This window comes from Scophthalmus maximus, chromosome 6 (assembly GCF_022379125.1).
Source record: "Scophthalmus maximus strain ysfricsl-2021 chromosome 6, ASM2237912v1, whole genome shotgun sequence".
Classification (NCBI taxonomy): domain Eukaryota; kingdom Metazoa; phylum Chordata; class Actinopteri; order Pleuronectiformes; family Scophthalmidae; genus Scophthalmus; species Scophthalmus maximus.
In genome coordinates this window covers 10,072,637-10,096,004 of record NC_061520.1, presented here as the reverse complement: position 1 = coordinate 10,096,004, position 23,368 = coordinate 10,072,637, and the positions used below count along the sequence as shown (strand labels likewise).

Below are 23,368 nucleotides of genomic sequence, written 5' to 3'. Positions count from 1 at the left end.
ATTCCTTCCAAATGGCCACAGAGTGTTGAGAAATGCCAGCTGCCATAAGGTGGGTTTCCATTCTAATGTAGCACAACTTCAAACCAAACGTTCAAAAGAATGCAGGTTTTCCATCCACTACTTGTGAACATTTTAGAAGGAAGAGGAACACAGTTGGTGGCTCTAATTATCCATTGCAGAAGAAGGCACAAAAGGATGATGCAATTACAGGAGTGGCAGTCAAACCTCAAATGGAAAAAAAAACGTATTGTGGGAAGCATAATGGATATATGGAAATTATGTTTGTATCACTGAATATCACTGCTATTTTCCATCTCTACAGTCGAGCGGAAGCGTCAGTGTACCCTTAGGTCACATACTTATACGATATATGTCTATAAAAACGTATAAATGTGGCGGTACCACACCCTCCAGTACGGCTACCACCACAAATAGAATCTAATCCTGTGGGAAACAATGGGACACCTTCATAAGCCTTTCACAACACATCCACACACTGTGTTGATAACCTCTGCCGCAACCAGTAGGGTTTCTTGCATCTATAAATGCATGGTCAAATCAATTCAGGGTTTAGTTAATTCACATATATATATATATATATATATATAGTACTTCTCAATGGTTGGCTTAAACTACAGGCAGAATGGGGTTTTTTTGGTTGCTGCCAGACACAGACAACCTTCTGGCAGGCTGAACTGAAACATGTCAACCCCTTCTCCTGACTTTCCACGTGGTGGGCCCATATGGTGGAGGCCCTGCACTACTTCAGGTATCTACAAGCTGCTCTACATGTACTGGCTCCAGATAGGAGGCCCGGGTTGCCCCATTTCAAACAGAGTTGCTCTTTACCCAGAATATGACCATATCATTTATAAAGTTGCACAACAGATTAACATTAAACTGATTCTCTCTGATAAAAATGGCTGGAGAGAAACACAAATGCACAACACAAAATACAAACATCCTTGTAAATGCTGACACTGCAGCCTGTGTCTCATAGTGCCACAGGTTTTGTGTGCGTGTTGATACCTGTTAGTGCAGGTGTTCATAAGGGCGGGGGGGGGGGATTTACCTCTGCTGCCTGGGTCTCCTGGTGCAACAATGTCAGCCCTGTCAGGTCTTCCAGGAAGGAGTGGGAGGAATTAAAAACTTTGGACAGGAAGTTGAATCCTTCCCTCTCATAGTGCTCCAGGACCTAGATAAAAAAAGAAAAGAAAACAGACATGAACAAAGAACAATTGTTATTTAGCAGGAAATGTGATGGCAGGATAACCAACATATAAACTACACTACAAAGGTCCATATAAAATATCATACTGTAGAGCCTGTGTTTTTACACTTGTTACAGAAAGGAATCTGTGAACAACAACACAAGATCAGCAAAACCATGACCTTTGCAGATATGTTGTATGTGTTGCTAAGACAACTGGCTTTAAATACTGTAAATTTGCACTACAGCGAGTTTTGAAATGGATGATGCCTTTGACATAAAAATGAATTCCCTAACAACCTTTACTCAAGTAATCTGAACCTACGGTGACAAGAGAGAGGAATCAAATAAAAATGCACCTTTGTTGCTCTGGGCCTTAAGAAGCAGCCCTGCAACACCACAACTCAACACCTCTGCAGTCATGCTGAGGTGTTTACTTTGATCTTCCACCAGTAATAATTTCAAATACCCACACCCTTTTTCCAAAACACACAAACACACGCACAGATCCTCTGCCCTCTTGCCTACCTTCCTAAGCTTGGCCAAGCCTTTCATGGACGCCCACAGACCCTCCGCTGCAGGTGTAGGATTACCTCTGCCTGAGACATCAACACACACACACACACACACACACACACACACACACACACACACACACACACACACACACACACACACACACACACACACACACACACACACACACTGCGTGCACAACTTGCCTGCGCGCGCGCGCGTTCGCAGACTGACCTGGCGTCTAATCCCGGAGCCAGACACACCGCACACAATACACACTGACGTGTCCCTTGTTCCTCTTTTCATCCTCTCTCTTCTTTCTCTCCTTCCTTCACTTTTATTTCTTTGATTCTCCACTGTTACACGAGACGCCGACAGCCACAGCCCACTTTGTTGGAATACAGCCGCCCATGGCACAGAAACTTGATAAGTGTGACGATGTTGTGATAACGCTAATAAAGTCACTCCATGCAACGCACACGGACACGCAATTACACACACAAAACACACTTAAATGATTCGCTCATGTCCATTTCTAATAGTCAACATAAAAAGACCACGAGGACAACTGAAAACTAATGCCAATTCTGATAAGATTCAATTCAGTTCAATTTTATTTGTATACCTTATCTCAAGGGACTTTACATAGTAAGGCCGAGACCTTACAATATTATAGAGAAGGTGGAGAGAAGAAAATCCCTTTTGACAGGAAGAAACCTCCGACAGAACCAGACTCAGTTTGGATGGCGTCTGCCTCCACCAGTTGGAGTGAGAGGAGAGAAATGAAGGCGAGAGGAGAGGTGGGCGGAAGGGGGGATGAGGAGAGGGGTGAAGCATGTAATATCTGGTGAATTTACGAAATGATCATGCGTTTTACCAACCTGATTTTTTAGGGTTAAGATACCAGAATATTGCAACACCCTGACACAGTCAGTTACCAACACATCTGGATGGTGTGCTACACATCTGTGTATTAACACACATGTGGATTACACGTGTGTACATATGTACTTGTCCTAACGCTTCCTTCCTCATGAAGCCACATGAATATCCCCCCTCTAACTTTATTTGACAGTGGTGATGCTTTCTTTTTGAAGCCATTTTGCAGATTCATTCTGTGGATATTAACTGAGAGTATCGCTCACCACAGGCTGCGTATGTGTGTGGTAACCTTGAACATATCAAACATACATGGAATGGGTGGTCCTGGTGGCTAAAAGGGGCTTTAACTTCAGCTATGAACACATGAACAGTGGTAACAGATGCGGTATTACTGCTGGTGGTAGTAAGGATGTAAAGGAGGATACCAAGACCGGAAATGGTTAACTCTGGTGAATGTTGTTGTTTTTTGGACTCATATAAAAAATATGGATGAAATGCTTGAAGGTTCCAGGTAGTGGTTTTGAAGTGGTGTTACTGTACGTGCAGTAATATGAGTAAAGAGTTCCTGTTCCTGTTCCTGTCAAGTGGCTTTGACTTCCTCTATTAACATGAATGTCATCACACCAGGTTAGAAACTTGCCTTGAAAACACACTAAACTCTGAACTGATTCATTAAGAAACCTCAATCTCACCGTACGGGAAGAAAAAAGTCACCCGAGTCTGCGTAGCTAACGTGGTGCGGTTGCTATGCACACATACATATATCAACGTGTGAAAGTGATTGCTGGGAAAAAAAATGACAAGGGCATTACTGATAATGATTAATCCCGCAGCCCAAGGCGAGCTCTTTCAATAGGCTTGGTCTGACTAACAGCTTACAACCCAAAGAAATCTAACTAACGATCAAGGCAACAAATCCTCAAATTTGAAGCGGACATCATTTTTTTCTTATCAGTAGACCATATCTTATTTAAACTTAATAACTCATCACAATTGTTGCCATTTAATTTCTTTCAGTCAGGTAAAAAACAATATTAATTGTTTCAGCACTCAAATCAAACTTAGAAGTACACTGAATTCAAAATGAGACGACTAGCACACTCCAAAGCAGATATAATATTGAGTCCTGTCACACAATCACACTTTATCATAAGTTTCTTTGAAAGGTGTTTAGCCATGACGTGCACATCTACAAAAATTGGCAAGAACGATACTTCATACAATAAAGAGTTGCCTGGACTCTAGAATCAGGTTTAGAATCTTTTACGTTGTTTTAAACTGTGTTAGTGACCATTTCAGTGTCTTTTCACTGCATAAGTAATTTAATTTTTTAAATAGTGGTAGCATATTTTGTCGTGTTAGCGCAAGTAGCTGTAGTAAGAGTTGTCTGGCATGGTTTTATACAAAGCCACGTCAGCTGTGATTTACTCTCTGGCGTGTAGTTTTACTGGCTTGTAGCCCCAGAAAGAGTTAGGAAATACAAAAACACAAGCATGCACACATACACACACATGCACGCACGAATGCGCACAGACACACACACATGCACGAACGCGCGCGCACACACACGCACGCACACACACACACACACACACACACACACACACACACACACACACACACACACACACACACACACACACACACACACACACACACACACACACACACACACACACACACACACACACACACACACACACACACACACACACACACACACACACACACACACACACACACACACACACACACACACACACAGTGAAAAGCCCCAACTCTACAGGAACTGCTCCAGCCCAGACAGGGGCTGAATTGTTTTGTTTCCATAGTGACCTGGCAGCACACAGCTGACTGCAGCAGGAGTACACACAGACAGACATGCACTCACTCACTCTCTCTCTCTCTCACACATGCACACACACACGCGCACGCACGCATGCACACGGAGAAGACAAAGACAGGCACTCACACATTACAGTCGACGGACTGATAGATGGTCATAGGGACATACAAAGGCAGAATAGATAATGTATGTGGGAGGGAGAACAGGAAGGGAGAGAAGGTACGACAGAGTTGAGAGATGGAAGGAAGAGGGAGAGGTGAAATAGGAGACGGCTGGTAGAAGAGAAAAGAGAGAAAGGCAGATAAGAAAATGCAAAACAGAGCGGGAAGAGACGAGTGGGCGGAATTGACCGAATCAAAACACATTCGCCAATTTCACTACGCGGCTTTTATCCCTGCCTCAGCAAAGGATCGTCTTTCTTAAAATCATGTTGTTCATTGTTCTGGACTACACAGGCTTTACCCAGTCCCTATCAAACCATACTGCGCAGACCAAATAATCTCATCAGTCACACAGGCCGAAACATGACACCTTAAGATGGGGTGGAACTTTATACTTTTTTCTTTTTCTTTCTTTCTTTCTCAGAAGCAGCGTAGGTGGAGAAAACTTCAAACTTTCAGAGGACAAGCTAGCCAGCTTCCCTCCCCCCATCTGCCTCTTGGTTTCTTGCTCTGTCTTCACATGAAAGTGATAGATCTGGGGCTTTATGACCTCTTTATAGACACAAAGACTGCATTGAGATCCGGGGAGAAAGAGAGAGAGAGAGAGAGAGAGAACCAGGCTTCCACTTATCACAACACCCTTTCCTCAGCCCTCAACTTCCACTCTTTTATTCTTCCCCCCCAAGCCTTCTGCTTTTCTTTTCTTTTTTAACTTTCTCTCTTTCTAAGTTGTGGTTTTCTCTCCCTCTGCCCGGCTCTGATTCTAATGTTCACCAGCCAATCCCATTGCTGGACGCTGCTCACGGCAGGGCCACCTGGGGCAGTGATTGGCCATTTGGCTCTGGACATCAATGACAATGTGGTAAAAAGAAACAAAGGCAATTTCTCTCACCCCACTTGGCCGATTAGGGAAAAGCGGACCCTTCAACAACTCATCCTTTAATACGCGTGCACACGCACACTGAGGCAGCGGGAGCTAATTCCACTCATACGACAGTCACTGACACCAATGAGCAACTGCTGCTTGATTGTTAACATATGCTTTTTCTAACTTTTCTCTGTGTGTGTGTGTGTGTGTGTGTGTGTGTGTTTGTGTTCAGTATTCCTCAAGGAACAGCATTACAGCAGACCTCCACTAACCTAACAATGTGGAAATCGAAGAGATGGTAATCTCCCCATTTCTGCAAAGGGCAATTTGTCTTGTTTGTGTTACATAGTAACAGAATCTAATCTGATAAGTGAATCACAGCTGTCTCCATCCAAGTGTCAGTCTTTCAGACAGTTTACAGTACCTTCCAAACACGGTCCAAACAAAAATGGATTTCAAAACACATGATATGAATGATTCGGTTACTAATCCGTGCAACTTACAGTGGGTGAGCAGGCGGTGCATTTGTCAAACGCCAGGCTGGCGGGCAGGACGTTGTCGAACCTCGAAAGAAAGCCTCGGATCTGCGGGGGAGAGAAGTCAACACGTCAACGATGAAATGAAACAGAGGAGCAGAGGATCACTCTTCAACAATCAAAAGAGCCAGATTATCTAAAAACACTGCACATTTAAATTAGGCGAAAACAAAAAAGTCTAACCCCACACGCTGATGAAAACACAAATCAACTAAAAATAACTTATTCTTTTGTGTCTTACTGACAGACAGTCTCTAATTTGGGAGGTAAAGTATTTTTTATTTCTCATAAACAACAGCAAATGTAACAGTGGTAGAGCACTAGACACTGAAAAATTAAGAAGCATTTTGACTTTCTCTCTTTTTCACATTTCAAAATCGGACTGAGAGCGCCCTCTGGTGCCAGAGAGACAAAAACCTTTTTCTGTGAAACATTTTTGGCACATCTCTCACTACTGAAAGCCTTCACTCCTATTTATGGGTACAATAATTATGGCCCATTACCTTGATTATTGACCAAAGAGCCCCTGACACACACACACACACACACACACACCAGAAACTCATAGTGACACGTGTTGAACCACCGCTCATCACCACTATATCCCCCACTGCTCCCCTCCTCCCCTCCTGTAACCCCCACCCTCATGTTAATAAAAGCTTCACCCATTATGTTTTACGCACGTACAGCAGAAGATGAAATTACGTCCCGACTATAATCATCCCGTGGTGAAACGTTTCGAACATTTGTGAGCTTCCTGTTCTTGGTCATGTTTGGGTGAAAAACTACAAGACATTTTTTTCACCCACGTTTTAATTATTCTTCACGGGGCTAAAGTTTCAAGGGCCCGGTCTATGTGCGAACAGAAGGCGTTCGTGCGAAGGCGCAAGTCTCAAACTGCGTGACTGATAATGAATTTTGTGTTGCACTGCCTCATCTGGCAAAACATTTCAAATGACTACACCTGCACAGCCTAAGGCTCCTTTCGTTATGCTCGTTTTTTTCCATTCATAGCTTCTCGTCTTTTACACTTTCCAGTCTGTGTGCTGGACAATTCAATTAAAATAGCATGTTCGAGGACAAAAGGCGATATTAAAAGGGGACGCAGGCCTCCAGAGATTAACTGCAGCAAGGGGCAGTGCAGATAAACTGAAAACATTTCCAGTGAATAAATTAAACAAATAAAGGGGTGAGTCAGTCAGACCAGTGGAAGGGCGTGGGCAAGTGAGATAGCTTGGACCTGAATGAACCTGCACAGTGTTCATGGGGAGGCTCTGGAGAGATGTGTGTATTGTGAAAAAAAAATTAAAAATAAACAAATATATATATATATATATATATATATATATATATATATATGTATATATATATATATGTATATATGTGTTTCCAGGTAGTGTGCTTGTCTCACTATAATTATTTGAGCAACACATGCATAGCTCTCCCTTTTTACACTGCAAAAACAATACAGGGGAAATGAATGAAAGTTGATCGGAAACTGTGGAGATTTGTGTCATTTAGAGGATTAAAGAATTTGGGGTTGCCTTTGTTTACAAACAGGTTTATTGCACTGGATTAAAGACCTCTTACTGTAAATTTTGTCATCTTATCAGAAATGTCCTTAACATAGGATTATTCTTGAGATGCATCATCTCTTTTTTTTTTGTGGGGGTCCCAAACACTGTCAGAAAAACAGACAAAACTAACTAGATAACACAACAGAAAAAAAATAAAGACAAGAGTTGCAACCTTGATCAATCTATGAAATAATAAGTAATAAAGGAACAGTGATAGCATTACTGAAAACATAGGGAAGACAAGAAAAAAAAACTGACAGAGAACAGATATTTGAAGGTAACTTATTCCAAACATGAAAGCTTCCTTTCCTCTGATACAAAGGGGACCATACCATACTGATCAGAGCTTATATTGGGAACAAAAAATTCCAATGAGTTTGACTTCTAGAGGGAGCCACCTGATCATAGCATCTGACAACAACTATGTATAGTTTTGAAAGAATGAGACTGAATATGTGCCTGTTTGGCAGCACCTGGAAGCTACAGGATCATATTCTTCATACATGTTTTACACGATTGACCTAGAATTCTCTCATTCAAATTTCCCATTATTGTACTTTTGCTTTATTACTTTATTCTATACACAAAATTTAAACCTTATATTTACAGTGCAATCACTCTGAAGAAATTAAAATATGATGCAGTTTCTATATCTCCACAGGTTGTCACTGTGGCACTACAGAAAACAGCCCCACGCACACACACACACACACACACACACACACACACACACACACAATTTACACAACACTTCTCTATGGTCATCATTATTTCATTCCTTCTCCTTTGCACACACCGTCCTATTTGCAGGTAATTTTTCTCTGGATTATTTGGTTGAAAAACCAATAGTTAAGCAAACAGAAGAAATTCAGATGCTCAGGGTGATGAATACTGATTATGATGATGCAAATGGCAGTGGCGAGATGAGTATGTGACAGCATTCAGTAAGCAAGTGGGCAGTGTGGATAGCTGCGGCCTATTTGGTGAGCACCCTAGTCCAGAATATATAATCACAATTTCAGTTGTGCACTGAAAGCTTTTGGAGAAAGTAAAGTATTCTAGTGCACAAAACCTTTTCCCGGCAGTGTCAAGCTGCTGTATGGCAAATTTCAGGACTCAGTAAATGTTTGTTTTTGAGAACAATGGACAATGATCTGCATATGGCAGAGTTATGACCCGAGATGTTCACCAGCTCCAGTGATTCCTATCAGCCTCTAGCTGTTGCTCTGGGGTTGTTTTTAACCCCACTGAGCTTTCAGTTTTGGGCCTGGGAGAAGTAGCCACAGGACTTGGAGTTTGTCTAAATGTTGACTGCTGAATATCTAAACTGAGATCGATTTTTTCCGAGTGTCTCCAGAAGTAAAAGTATCTCTAACTCACACCGGTTTGCTAACTCCTGACTCGAGTTGGCGTTCGTTGATGTTAATAGCTGAGGGTTCACACACTTTTTCCCCCCAGCCGACTATGAATTCTTGGAATATGCATTTAATATGAACAAGAACAATATGATGATTTGTGTTATCATAGAGTGTTTTTTTTAATTAATGCAACTTAGATGGAGAGCTGACCACATTTAAAGTAACATAAATAGAGGTGATTCCAAAGGGCTCACTTAATTTTTCTTGCCATTAAATCTGCAACCATATCCTAAAAGATCTCAATCTTCCTCTCACAGTTGAGGGAATTCTTGTTCAAGGTTAAAAAAACAACAACCTTCTCTTTATTATGACACCTGTATGTGAAGTCTCTTGGGATGCATGAGTTGTCTTTCATGTGTTTCATTGACACACAGCCAATGACCGAAAACAGAAATCCTTGAAAATGTAATGTAATTGACACAACGGCTGAAAAATGAACTAAGTTAAGTTACTGCATCTGCAGTGGTGTTGTACTGAGAAAAGATCATAACACAACATTACAAGAACATTCAATATAATGCTGTCCATATAAAGCATCACTACAAGTACAACTTCAGTCGTGCCACAAAATTTAGTTGCCACACAAATGACTGAAGTATACAGTAGTTATCAACACAACAAAACCATCTTCAGTGAGGTATGGGACTGAATTGCAGGTAAAGTGGTATTTATTGTTTTATGGCAGGGCTGTTTTGCACCGTACCACATCACAGGTGTATTTGTTTCTTTCAGTGTCAATGATGACAGAGTACTACAAACTGAAACTGGCCTTTTCTCTTGCAGAACAAAACCGAACCAATCCAGCCTTTTTTGTGAGACTCAACCAGGCAATCATCTATCTTCTATACTTTTATCATTGCTGTTCCCTGCTTTTTCCAAAATTGCAGGCAAGGTGTATAGAGCTTGTTCAGAATGCTGAAGCAAGACATGAAGCCAAAACCAGAAAATCACAAACATGCAGACAAACAATATTCTCAATTAAGAAATGTTGTATTAGAATACAATAAATTGTATTGGTGAGGACGCTGCAGGACATTACATTTATCCCTAAAGGCTACAACCTAGTTGATGCAACTACAGTGAAACCAAAATGGGGACAGCCATGTTGTCTCAAACCTCAGTTTGATGGGGAAGCATGAAAGTGAGTTTCAGTGTGTGTGTGTGTGTGTGTGTGTGTGTGTGTGTGTGTGTGTGTGTGTGTGTGTGTGTGTGTGTGTGTGTGTGTGTGTGTGTGCGTGTGTGTGTGTGTGCGTGTGTGTGTGTGTGTGTGTGTGTGTGTCTGTGTGTGTGTGTGTGTGTGTGTGTGTTTGTGTCCGTGAGTGTGTGTGTGTGTGTGCGTGCGTGCGTGTGTGCGAGCGTGCATCTGACCTGATGTGGCACTAGACCCAGCGAAGTGGGAGGTTCATTCATTCGGTCATCACTGCTACTCGCCACTGCATAGCCTCTGGAAGGAGAGAGAGAGAGAGAGAAAAATATTGTTTATACTTGCTATTTTGCTCATGAATAGAACTGTACAACATTTTTCTTTTCGGCCTAAAGCCATCTAAATCTCCCTGGAGAACTAAGAGATTTGTAGTTCCCTCAAACATTGAAGCAATTCAATGAGATCTAAAAGCTCCGGCTAACCAGTATATCTAGCCAGGTTTGAAAAATATCTAAAATATATAAAAATACCAAAACTCACACTTGGCTAAGAATGGTTTTGCAAAGTAAGAAATGTCTGTCAAACTCCCACAACATTAATCCCTATGTGACAAAGCCCATGATTGTTAGAAAGTAAAGGTACTCCATATGAAAGCCACTGTAAGGGCCTTAAAAATGGATAAAGAGACAGGAGACAGGAATAAACACAGCTATGAAATGAAAAACAAGAACACGGAGAGGGCCTTCGCAAGAGAGGGCAATCCTGTTGTAAAGGAAGGGGCAACACAATCGCAGAAAGTACAGTACATGAAAACTCTTCTGCTATCCTTTACTTCTTAAGCTTTTGGGACAGACAGAGGAGCTCTGTAACGGCTTAAAATATACCGAAACTAAAAAAAGAAAAAAAAGGCTGTCTTATCAGGCTCAGCAAGAAGCCACTTTAGAACGACATTCACGAAAACAAGCAGTAATTTCCACAAAGACACACCAATGCAACATGAACACACACTTTAATCACTGAAAAATAAAAGATTGAATTAAAGAAACACAGAAACAACAAGAATTCACAGAGCTGTGCAACAACCAAATTATGTTCAGGTACAACCTGTAAGACTTTAGCTGCTCCATGAAGCTTACTGAAAGTTCAGGAGACACAACCTCGAACACTGCCATTGATCCTCTGAGGACCTCGTTAAAACTCCTCAAATATCCCAAATGTCTTTTTTCTATGGAGTGGACATGTGTCAGCACCATCCTGAGTGATGTATACCTCAGGCTGCGACAGGAAAAAATCTAAAGTGACGAAGTGACGAAGTGACAAAGAGACGAAGTGACAAAGAGACGAAGTGACATGTACTAGACGCTGCACAGGTTAACATCAGGGCAGGAGAGTAACTCCATCCAGCAACTGTATGAATATTTACATAACACAGTCTTGGAATTGTTTCTACATGATATTGTCTATATGATAAGATCTGCTTTATAAATGGATGTTAGTGAGTGTTTGTGAGATTCAACGTCTATGTATGTGAGTGTGTGCTAGGACAAAACAAAACAAAAAAAGAAAATACTTTTATTTTGTGAAATTGGCCCTAGGGTCCCTTCCTACCTTTTCATCCCCATACAATTTTGTATGGCCAGACCAGTACCCATAGTACTATGATTCCTAATAACTAACCCACAATATTGTTAGTCTACTGACTTACTCTTCACTGTGCTGCAGAATGGACACCATCAGCTCAACAGCCAGGGCTCCAGCAATCATGGCAAGACCTGGTCTGCTGACAGTGCACTGCTGATCCAGAGTCCGGTCCCTGGTAGACTGTTTACAAAAAAAGAATCATTACATAAATAAATAAAACAATGAAAGCAATGGCATAAACAGCTGGTTATACGAAAATATATCATCATATGACGGTATCAGTGACATTGTAGTGACCATTTTGCTTCAAACATCATATAATAGGTTTCCATTCATTCATTCATTCATTATCTTCACAGCAGGCATTTGATCGATTAATATTTAAAAGAAGGGTTTGTTCTTCGTTAAAGAAATTTAAAGACTCATACAGTTTATTCTTCAGTTTTCTTGTGTTTTGTTTTAAGAACATGAAGTTAGTAAATGAGCTGTGTGTGTGTGTGTGTGTGTGTGTGTGTGTGTGTGTGTGTGTGTGTGTGTGTGTGTGTGTGTGTGTGTTCCCTCACATCGCCTGGGGCCACGACATCATTGCAAAAGTAGCAGCCCAGCTTGTGTCCTGGGATGTTGGAGAACAGAGAGGATGCTGGGACGGAGGGCGCGGAGCCGGCTGGCGTGGAGGACGAAGAGGAGGCAGAGGAGCAGGAAGGGGAAGAGTCGCCCCTTGCGGAAACATTCGGACTGACGGGGGGTTTCTTCAGCCCGTGGCGCATCACCACAAATGTGTCAAAGCCTAGAGCAGCATTCACCACTAGCTGAAGAGTAAGAGACAACAGTTATGGTAAATCGTGGTGTGGAAAGGTTCGTACAAAGCAGAGGCAATACAAGATCTTAAATAGCTTTGGCTGAATGGGGATGTTTTCCATTTGTCCTAAACACACACAGGCACATTTCACCCAAATCAAATTACCTAAATGGCTTGTTTACACAAACAATGAGGGACGCAATGTGTTGATTCATTTCAGAAAGCAATGGCATAAAGCAATAATGGGCTCTTTCAAATGTTATAAACATCTAGACTTTCACAGATGCGATGGAAATAAATTGTAAAGCCAATTTGTGTCTGAAACAGCCCCACGGCACAAATGGCCAACTGAGCAGGCCATGCAGAAAAACCTAATCAGCAGCCCAAAAAACAGTTAGCTGTGTCCAGTGGTGTAAGAGCTACATCAGTGACATCACTGGAGGCATCACAAGTTCCTGACACAATGCTCACTAGATCTAACATTGCCTGGCAACTAATACAATTCCAAGAGATAAACAGAAAATGTGGCCAATGTTATTTGGCAATTTCCTGGAAGAGAAATCAAGATGTTTCCAAATTTGAGGTTCCAGCTTAAAGCAAAGACAAAAATTATGTTACAAAGTCACAAATGTGTCCTTCCATAACTCTGCACTGTCCGTTGAAAGTTTCAGGCTCGGTTTCCTTTTATTTAGTGTAATATTACAGATCGAACAAGGTCATAAGTCTCTCGCTGCTCCCACCACGCGGGTGTGGCCACAGTACTGTACCTGGTAACCGTTCAGTGAAATAGCCTTAAAAACACTTACTGTACATTCCCCGCTCAGCACCAAAAAGCGGACATTATATACAGCTGAAGTGTAGATGCTGAACGTAGTGGAGCATTTAGCTGCCAGATATTTCTCTAAGAAGATGGTGAGACCAAACACGGAGCTGAACGTATTGAACTTACAGTACATTTGTCAGGTGGTCAGAAACACAACTCCAGGTGAATACTAATATTGCTGCTGGATTTGTAAACGGGCAACTAACAGGGCCACTGATGATACATCAATGATGTGCTCAGAACTCTCAAGAATCTCATTATTGCAGATTCAAATACAGATTATTTAGACAGGTGGTTCGGATTATGTCAGAATCCTGAACTGATGTATTGAGCAGTTATCAACTTTTGACTGATTCCCTCCTTCAGAAGAACCCCACTCCAAAAAAACAACAACCCCACCCTGACTTATTACTGCTTTATACAGTTTATTTGATTAGTGGTATGAAACAATTACTAATTTAAAAGTCTAGCCGGTATAAGACAATACAAGCATTCATTTACATGTTTGTGTGTTATGTTTCTGGTCACCTGATGAAAATAATATAATATGAATCTTTGTCTGCATGATGTGGGCTTGGTGCTGGACAGACAGTGTACACTCAGTGACCAGATCCCTCCTGGAAACGAGGCTGACAAGAGAAGCAACGCTGTGCCATACGGTAAAAAATATATAATTAAGATATAACTTGATGTGCGTTCGTCACTGTAAGCGCCAACCTTCACATTGCACGTCATCATTTGATTCATCGTTTGAGTGCAGCCTTAATTACTCCCACATTTAACCCCTATCCCCGTAGCGAGCAACAGTGTGACTGTTGTGTTAACTGCACATACTGTACGACGTCCCCTCCTACCTTCCTCTTGCTGGCAGCGATCACTGTCGGCAGCCAGCGGCTCTCCCTTGTGTCCATGAGTAAGAAAATCACATCGTGCTCGGAGACGAGTTTCTCCAGCTGCTCGACGTCCCTCTGGGCCTGGGAGAGAGTGGCCTCGGAGAAATTCACCGGGTGGCCGGGCATGGGGATGCTCATATTGTAGCCCTCTGAATTCTGAGAGATGATGGAAAATAGGGCCGAGACAAAGGCAGGGGGAAAAAAAGGCACTTCTTATACATTTGAGGCTGAATACTCCATGGCATTTGCAAATTCTTAAATACATTTCTTACTTTCTTTTATATGGACCATTCTATTCTCTTTTTCGTTAGAATCCAGCTTTATTTGTGCACGTGCTAACATGTCAATTATAATTACTGAATTTTAACATCTGATAAAAATCAAATCCAAACTTGACTAAAATAAATGAGTCGTCACTTCCAAACATCCAAATTGTACATTTTGTTTGGAATGTTTTCTCTTATTGATAGGTATGTCTCATCACCTTTAGGTGGGTCAACATCAGCCACATATTCACATCAACTGCTGCGTCTTTTACATGTTTTGCAAAGAGTAACATGCGTATGAGCAAGATTCACTTAAAGTAACACTTCATGTCTAAATCAAGCTCTTAAGTAAAAAGATTTTTTTTTTCCTGGCACTGGTTTCTATAGCTACAGTATATAATGAAATAATGTGTGTCATGTTATCTTGATTTGGGCTGCAGACTTTTCAGAACATTTCTAGAACAATAAGATCCGATCAGCTGCTGTATTTTGGGGCAAAGATTGTGTATTTTGTTGTATGGGGGGGGGGGGACACTAGTCTAGACAAATAAGTGAGACCATAGTATCATCAAACACTGCCTCAGTATATTGTGTAATCACATCATCACCACAGCTGACTTGACGCCAGTGTCCCTTTATCAACTGTATAAGTCAAAGTATGAAAAATAAATCTTGAATAACCACTTCCAATCCCACAAACAATAAATAAAAAACTTTTTACAAAACATGCTGAGGTAAAATGAAAAGGTTAAACTGAGGCTTTTTTGCATTCAGTAACTCAATGTCGTCCCTGTCCAGTGCCCAGCCGGTACATTAGTGACTATCAACAGGGGTGCAGACTCGACAGTGAGGCCGACACAAATGTCAAGAGTAATTTCATAGTCAAGGGAAGGATGGAGAATGGCAGAGAAGAGGTGTGAGATCTTAACAAGAAGAAATGCCAATTTGACTGAATCAGAGCGGCTTCAGCCTTCACTCTCCACATCTCAAGAGTGGGAGCTGTTAACCAAGTCCCGAAAATTTACATTTCACTGTGACGTAAGTGTTGCTAAGCTTTCAGAGGGTGAATTCAGGCTGCGGAGACAGTTTACACAACCTCGAACTGCAACCGCAGAAAAATAAAAAGAAACAATCATTTTGGATTCCACTGTGGAAAAATCCCTTCCCAAAAGGATAAACAGCATTTCATGTCAGTCCAATAACATCCCTGTTGATGTCTTGCAACCAGCTTTGACCTGACTGTTGACAAAATTTCATGATAAAAAAAAAAGAATAGAAAAAGTTGGTGTCAACACTACAAACGTTCCTGTAAATGTCAATAGGCACTATTTGTCCACAGACAAAATAGGAAATCTGCTTCTGACATTTTCAATATAGTGACCTTGTTTGAACCAGGTCATCACAATCAATTAAAGCGTTTCGGTGCTTTCGGCTCAGGGGTTCACATTTCTTTCTTTGTTTCACACTGGCACCTGATGCTCCTTGTTTTTTGGAAAAAGGAAGAGAGCAGTCGACACACACCACTCGCACTGATGAAAACAGAAAGGGAGTTATGGATGCAGCTCGTATAGAGACAAACAAAATGCCCAGACACATCATGTCAGCACAGGACCATCCATCAAGTCTTACATCTCATTTCTTTATTCCCCCCAAAAATTCCCGACATAAAACAGGTTCGGATGTCAAGCTGATGGCACAGCAATTATTTGTAAGTGGTTGTGAATTTGTGCACATATGTGCATTTTATTAAAGGAGAATCACAGGTATTTTTGTCTCTGACACTTTAATCCTGGCCCGTTGTATTGTCATCTCAGGAAAAACTTATTACCAAGTTGAGCTAGCAAGTTTCGCACGGCCAGTAACTTTAAAATGGCTTCAATCTGACCGCATTCAAGGCAAACTACGTCCCGTCAGACAGTGAGTGATTCAGACTGTGACAGATAATGGATGAGGAGACGGAAACAGTAGGGAATGGTGAGTTCTGTGATGCCTTCTCTTTGTGATTTTAGGTACAACTCACACTGACTGCAGTCTGCTTTCCTGTCACAGGACTGACCACGTAATATATATCACAGATTCAAAGGAATTCAATGTGATGCTTCAAAAGTTTCACAAGATGAAAAGAAATTCTGTCATCCACCTCCCTACAGGCGAGTATATGTCCGTGTCTGAGAAGTGAGGTGTTTTTTTTTTCCTCCCCTGTCGGATCGAAAGAACAATTGGATGCCAGGGTCATTAATATACGGATCAGCATTCATGAGGTGATTTGCATTGACTATTTATGGTTAAAATGGGCATGTACAGGGCGGGATATGAGGCTAATTCACGTACGCACACTTGTAGGTGATCTGTGATTTATAAAGGGAGAATTGCGCACCGGTGTGCGTACGCACGGTTTTATAAGTCTGAATATTTTTCGGCGCACGTACACTTTTAGTAAGGATCCTACGCACAGTTTTATAAATGAGACCACTGGACTTTGTCACACACTGTTCCGAACTCATCTAATTCTGAAAGCCTTTCTGTTAGAAGACAGCATTTGATGAGCAGGTGTAAATAGCCATATATGTGCCATGTGACTATTTTCAAACCAGGTGCAAATAGACACACGTCTTTATTATTAGATGTGACAGGGTCATAATTATTGGGATTTACACGAGTAGTGTATTTAATAGTAGTGGTAGGAGTATGAAAAATTACATGATAGTTGTTATGCAAACAAGGAAAAAAAGGCTGTGCCCCTATTTTTCTTGCAGCAGTAAGCAAATTAGCTTTTATTATTAACCTTTTGACCTCCGTCATCACATTGTTACGTGACCCTGGGAAGGCAAGCAAAAGTAAATTGAATCATCTCAATGTGAACTGCTTGTAGCTTCTATTAGAAATAAACAACCTCACATGACAGCACAGGTATACAAATGACTCACATCATAAATATGCATTCGCTCTTTAATTTTCCAAATGGCTTCATTAGTGCCCTGTTTTACAAAAAGAAAACAGAGCGATGATGTGAGTGTTTGCCTGATTTTTCATTTAGAGAATTAGTGAAATATCTCTCCAGAGAACCCCCTCGTTAATTAAAAAAGTAATGAAACCACTGGTATTAATATGCAAGTAACACCACTCTTCATTATCTGGATGGTTTGGTCATCACATCTCAGGCACAACCAATCAAAGAGGAATATGATTATAAGTCTAGACAAAAAAAAAATAATCGTTTTAAACATGTAGGGGTTAGATTTAGCAAAAAAATAAATTTCTGCAGCTGGATGACTGTTCTCGATATGATCTCAGAGGAGCAAGGATGGACTCGCATACAAGGTGACATCAAAAATGTCATATTAACAAACAGTTTGAGCAGTTTTTTTATTACTATTTCAAGTACTCACCACGCCTGGAAAGATCTTGGTGAGTCGGTCGACAGCAGCCATGGCTTTGGACTTGCCTCCTCCGAGACAGTCTTCAAACTCGTAGAGCGGCTGCCGCACGGGATTGGAGTACGAGATCTTGGCATTGTCTACAAATGTGATGTGTCTCACTCCCCATCCCTGGAGAACAAAGGAAACACATTTCCACATCTTCAGTCAGGTTTTGTCTGAAATACTTTTGAAATCACACCATTTCTTGAACTGAAGCAGCGATTGTGAGAGGCACTGAGTGCCCAGTGCGTATTTCAAAATAAACACTTGTGATTCCTCTTTTATTTAAGAATTAACGGATGCGTCATTGTGCAGGTAAAACAACCTCAAGTAATTCAAGCTGTTTTTTTTATTTCTGCACTGACTGACTCACTCACACCATAAATCTAAAAAAATACCATGAGAAAAGTTAATCTTGTGTCAAGTTAACGATTTAACAGAGCTCCTGAATGAGCATTGCATTTCAACAGCTCAGGAGAGGAAATAGATATTGATTTGTCTGGTCTGTATAGGGATAAAATAAAAAAAAGAAATCTAATACAAGTTCATTGAGAACTTGATGTAAATGACCAAGACAATGTAAACTATTTACAGTACACAGCGACTTTCATGGTACACTTCTTTGCCTTGCTGAGCCAGTGAACACGATGCAGGGCCTGGGGGTGGCCAGGGAGGAGGTAAGATTAGAAGGAATCAGTTTGACTGCAGATCAGTTTGGGTGGAGGCTCTGTCCCATCAGTCTTGAGACAGCGCTGCTTTCATCCCCAGAGCAAATAATAGACATCAATCAAGTTTATCCACCGTTGACTGCACAGCAATGAGTCGTGAAAATCTGTCAAAATCTGTTGCCAGTTGGCAGAGGTTCACTGACAATCACCGGAGCTTCTACTTTTACAAGGCATTAAACTTAAAATGAGTACTTCTGAATGTTCTGTGAATGTCAACGGTATCCATACATACAATAATATTACACACAATAATCAGATATCTGATTATTTCTATGTCAAAGACTGCAGCTCTTGGGAAGCAATAATTTTTTTCTTATTTTTGCTAATGTGACTGGTTAACTCTCTAGATTTCCATGCAAGATGTAGTATTACACCTGTCCTCCAGGTGTAATATCACTTCAGACAGTGATCTGTTTTTATTTACACCTTTAGCTCTCCACCAGATAACAGACGTTGCTCAAACTATCATTTTATCTCCTTAGGGAGCAAAGGTTTGATTTTATTATTATTAAGATTATTCCAACAAGTTGAGCTCCCACTTACATCAGGAAACTTCTCTGGTTCAGTTTTAAAGAGTCTGTGGAAATTTAGTGTCACTCAGCATTAAATGTCTGTTTAAGCTGTGATGAGCCGGCTCACTGGTGGAGCTGAGTTTTGTGCAAAAATAGACGATTTCCCCAGTGCTAATTATCCTTGTTTCAGAAACACCTATTTTCTGTAATACTTTCTGACAGTCTGAGTTATTCAGAGATTCTCATAAATATGAAGGCACAGCACTGTCCAACAAACATTGCTGCAACGAGTCTAAGTTCCTGTTTAGGTCAGACTAACATAGGGAGCTAAACCGTAGACTATGTGTCCGTCCTGCTATTAGAACAGATATAAATATCATCAAATCATGGCCTGACATAGTGACACAAGTGGTCAAATACTTCACCTTTATAACATATTATGTTTCTTAAAACAAATAGTATGTCAAATTCCTGTGTACTTTCATCTCTCTGTCCATCCGTCTCTTTGTTTTTCCGACCTTACCATTAGAGTCCTGGCGACATTGCAGCCCAGAGTCCCAGCTCCCAGTAGAAGACACTTTATGTTGACCACCTTCTCCAGGTCGAGGGACGGAACCAACCTCCATCTCATTAGCTTCAGGTTCAGATCCACGGAGGACTCTGCAAGCCTGGAAGCAGCAGATACAGAGTTAGACTGTCAGCGACAGCCAACAAAGTCACACCTCCTACTCCGCAACACATTCGTAGTGTGTGTTTTACCTTTTAGGGTCCATGCATTCGCTGAGGTTCACCATCCTGGGTCCCATGGCACCCTTAGGATTCTTCTCCCAACCGACACTCTTGGGACACGCTGTGAGAAAACAAATTAAGCATAAGATGTACTTCAGAGTGATGGATGACAATTAAACAGGCAGTGTCGGTGCGTCCTAAAAACTCAACTAATCATCAAAAGCAAACACAAAAAAATTTTGTTGCATGAATACATTGTCTGCGAGTTATTTAAAACCCATGATGTGCTAAAGGGGTTGATTGAGGTAAATAAAGACACCTCACCTGAACTTAACAAAACCCTCACAGATCACAGAGCTAGCCATTTTTTCCAGCCTGCCATTACCATTTAAATTACCTTCATGGCTTTTCCAACAGATTCATAAATGATGGAGAAGCAGCGGGAGATTGGTGCGTCTCGAAAAGGAAGTAGGTAGCCTCGGTGGAGAGTGAACAAAGACTGCGGTTTCATATCAGCAACAACATACACATAAATCCGTAGAAGTGCAGACACATTCAGACGAGCAGGTAGAAATGGATGTACAGCCAAAGACATATGAAAGCTGCTTTCAGACATCCACTGAAGTCCGGATATTTTCCTGAACTTATGCGGAGGAGTATGTTAGAACGTAAATGTTTTCGGATATTGGTCCGGACATTTCCTCCACTCTTCCTGCCAGCCCAAGTTAGCCCATGTGAGAATATAGCAGGAAAATCTCCAGAAAAAAAGCAAGCAAGGGGGTGTTTTGATGACTACAAACAAAAAGAGTGCTTTCAGCAGTGGAATAATCATCATGTCCTGCCTCCTGCATGCTCTACCCAGAAGCCACAGAATGTTCCGGAAATCTCCTGCTGCGTTCGCCATGTGTGAATGGCAAAATGTCTGGACCCGGACATTTCACAGAAATGTCCCATTTGTCCGAAAACGGCTCAGGTTACATACTGTCACACACACACACACACACACACACACACACACACACACACACACACACACACACACACACACACACACACACACACACACACACACACACACACACACACACACACACACACACACACACACACACACACACACACACACACACACACACACACACACACACAAATACAACCACACACAAATACAACCACACACAAGGTAAAAACAAGATTACCGGAGTTGTTGGACAGTTCAGGTAGTTTGACCTGGAAGATGAGGCTGTGCTGAATGGAGCGGCTTCCCTGCAGAGTTCTGTCCCTAAAACACAGCACCTCCACTGTGTCCAGCTTAGACCCCCTGACACACACACACACACACACACACACACACACACACACACACACACATTCACACACACACACACACACACACACACACACACACACACACACACACACACACACACACACACACACACACACACACACACACACACACACACACACACACACACACACACACACACACACACACACACACACACACACACACACGAATAAAGAACAGTGAAAATAAAACTATGCACACATTCGATTTGAATCCATACAAAAAGGAACTATAACTAAAAATCATGTGACATTATGAAAATTTCCCATTGATAGACATGAAAACTGCTCTCCCTCCATCTGTAGTGCAACAGACAGAAAAATGAGCACTCAAAACAATAAAATCAACACACATCCACATACAGTCACATCACATTTCCCCTAATATGGTACTAAATGACTTGGGCGGATTGCTCCGTCCAAACTCCAGTCAAACAAGCAGAGACATCTTGGCTACACCGTAATTCTGTCGTCTCCCGTCGTGGCCAGTATCAACAGCTCATGTTTATCTCTGATAGAGAGCGAAGTCAAAGCGCAAGATTGATTGAAGTTTATATTGGATTAAAACTGACTCTGACTACATTGCATTAAGGCTGAACTCTCTCAGTGGATTAACCACTGGTAACACAGAACACCACTGCTAACCCGGCATTGATGGGAGTTCCCCGTTTAACTAATTATTCAACAAAAATATATTTTTTAAATAGCAACACTAAGCTCTCTAGAGAAAAGTATTTCAAAAAGGTGAAACACCAAATCCAATGCTACTTTTTTACATTCTTCGCTGATGATGATGATGATGATGCAGCGTCATAATGTGTTTTTATATTTTTTTTCTAATGTTGAACTATTTTAGGGCAATAGGTTCTTCCATGATTGGCTGACAGTATCCTTTGATTTATATTTCCCTAAATTTAATCAGAATTTTGAATTTGTTTCCACATTGCAATCTCAGAATATTGTTTGTCTTTATATCTTCCATCTGTCAGACTTCAGTATTTGAAAATGAAATTGTACATTTTCATGCCATGTTGACTACATCACAAACCAAACATATGTGGTGCAATGTAAATACACTGCAGAGGCTAAAATCTTTCAGCTGAGATGGGATTAAAATGCCTCAGTGACAAGTTTAGCATATGGCTCTTTATCTTAATCGTTGTGTAAATGTTTGAATATGCAAGAATAACAAGGATTTCTTAGAGTAAAAGTTTGGCAATAAATCTGATGACACGCACCAACGTGTGTTTCTCCTGTTCATATTTCAGCAAGAGACAAGCAAATGCTTCTGTGTACCACCAACATTTCTGCAACGAGGTGACTCATCCAACTTTCGGTGACTTATGTACTGCAACATTTTAACGTTTAATTTATGCTTCAGGCCTTGATGGCAACACAAACTAGACCAAACACATTTAATGCTGGAATTATACATAAATCCCTCCTAATGTCTTGCCACTAAATTCCTCGATCAACTTTTTAATGGCAGAACAAAACATGTTCCTGCTGCTCAAAACACAAATCCATGGTATTAATACAATGGCTCGTCCACTGCACGTCCACCCTACAATTGCAACCTACACCCATTGGACGGTATTCTACTCTAAATGAGACCATAATATACTAAATGAACATGATACTGTATTGAAGGAGACTTGAAACTAGAGATTTAGTGGAGTCTACCAGTGGAGTCACCCTCTGCTGGTAATTCAAGAGAATACAGGTTTTAGGGCACTTCACTTTCCGGACCCGGTGACTGTGTCCATTTTTATATACGGTTTAGGCCATTTTTCTGTATGCACAGAAGTAATGTATGGAGAAATTCTGCAATGATCATGGATCTTGCCTTCCTGGGAAATTTTAGGATAAATATTGAAAATATTAAGTTTTGTAGACATGTAACACAGTTTTGTAGACATGTAACACAATCTTAACAGTGGCAGCATGCTCTGCCTCAGAAATTCTCCAAGGAACAAGTGGAATTAATCAAGTTTATCTCTCCCTCGCTAAACGCTTACATCATTATTACCAAGCTGTAGCTAGACTGCGC

General features: G+C 41.2%; 1 protein-coding gene across 1 annotated transcript in view; it reads right to left on the bottom strand.

Moving 5' to 3' along the window:
• The window catches only part of atg7 (ATG7 autophagy related 7 homolog (S. cerevisiae)), a 55,692-nt gene that overhangs the window by 27,561 nt on the left and 4,763 nt on the right, over positions 1-23,368 (bottom strand). The window contains exons 9-18 of the mRNA XM_035631463.2: positions 21,168-21,289; positions 19,999-20,089; positions 19,763-19,907; positions 17,970-18,128; positions 14,276-14,470; positions 12,363-12,608; positions 11,864-11,979; positions 10,383-10,458; positions 5,987-6,067; positions 1,073-1,195 (exon numbers count right to left, since the gene is read on the bottom strand). Of these exons, the coding sequence (XP_035487356.1) occupies positions 1,073-1,195; positions 5,987-6,067; positions 10,383-10,458; positions 11,864-11,979; positions 12,363-12,608; positions 14,276-14,470; positions 17,970-18,128; positions 19,763-19,907; positions 19,999-20,089; positions 21,168-21,289 (1,354 nt within the window). The remainder of the gene's footprint in view (positions 1-1,072; positions 1,196-5,986; positions 6,068-10,382; positions 10,459-11,863; positions 11,980-12,362; positions 12,609-14,275; positions 14,471-17,969; positions 18,129-19,762; positions 19,908-19,998; positions 20,090-21,167; positions 21,290-23,368) is intronic.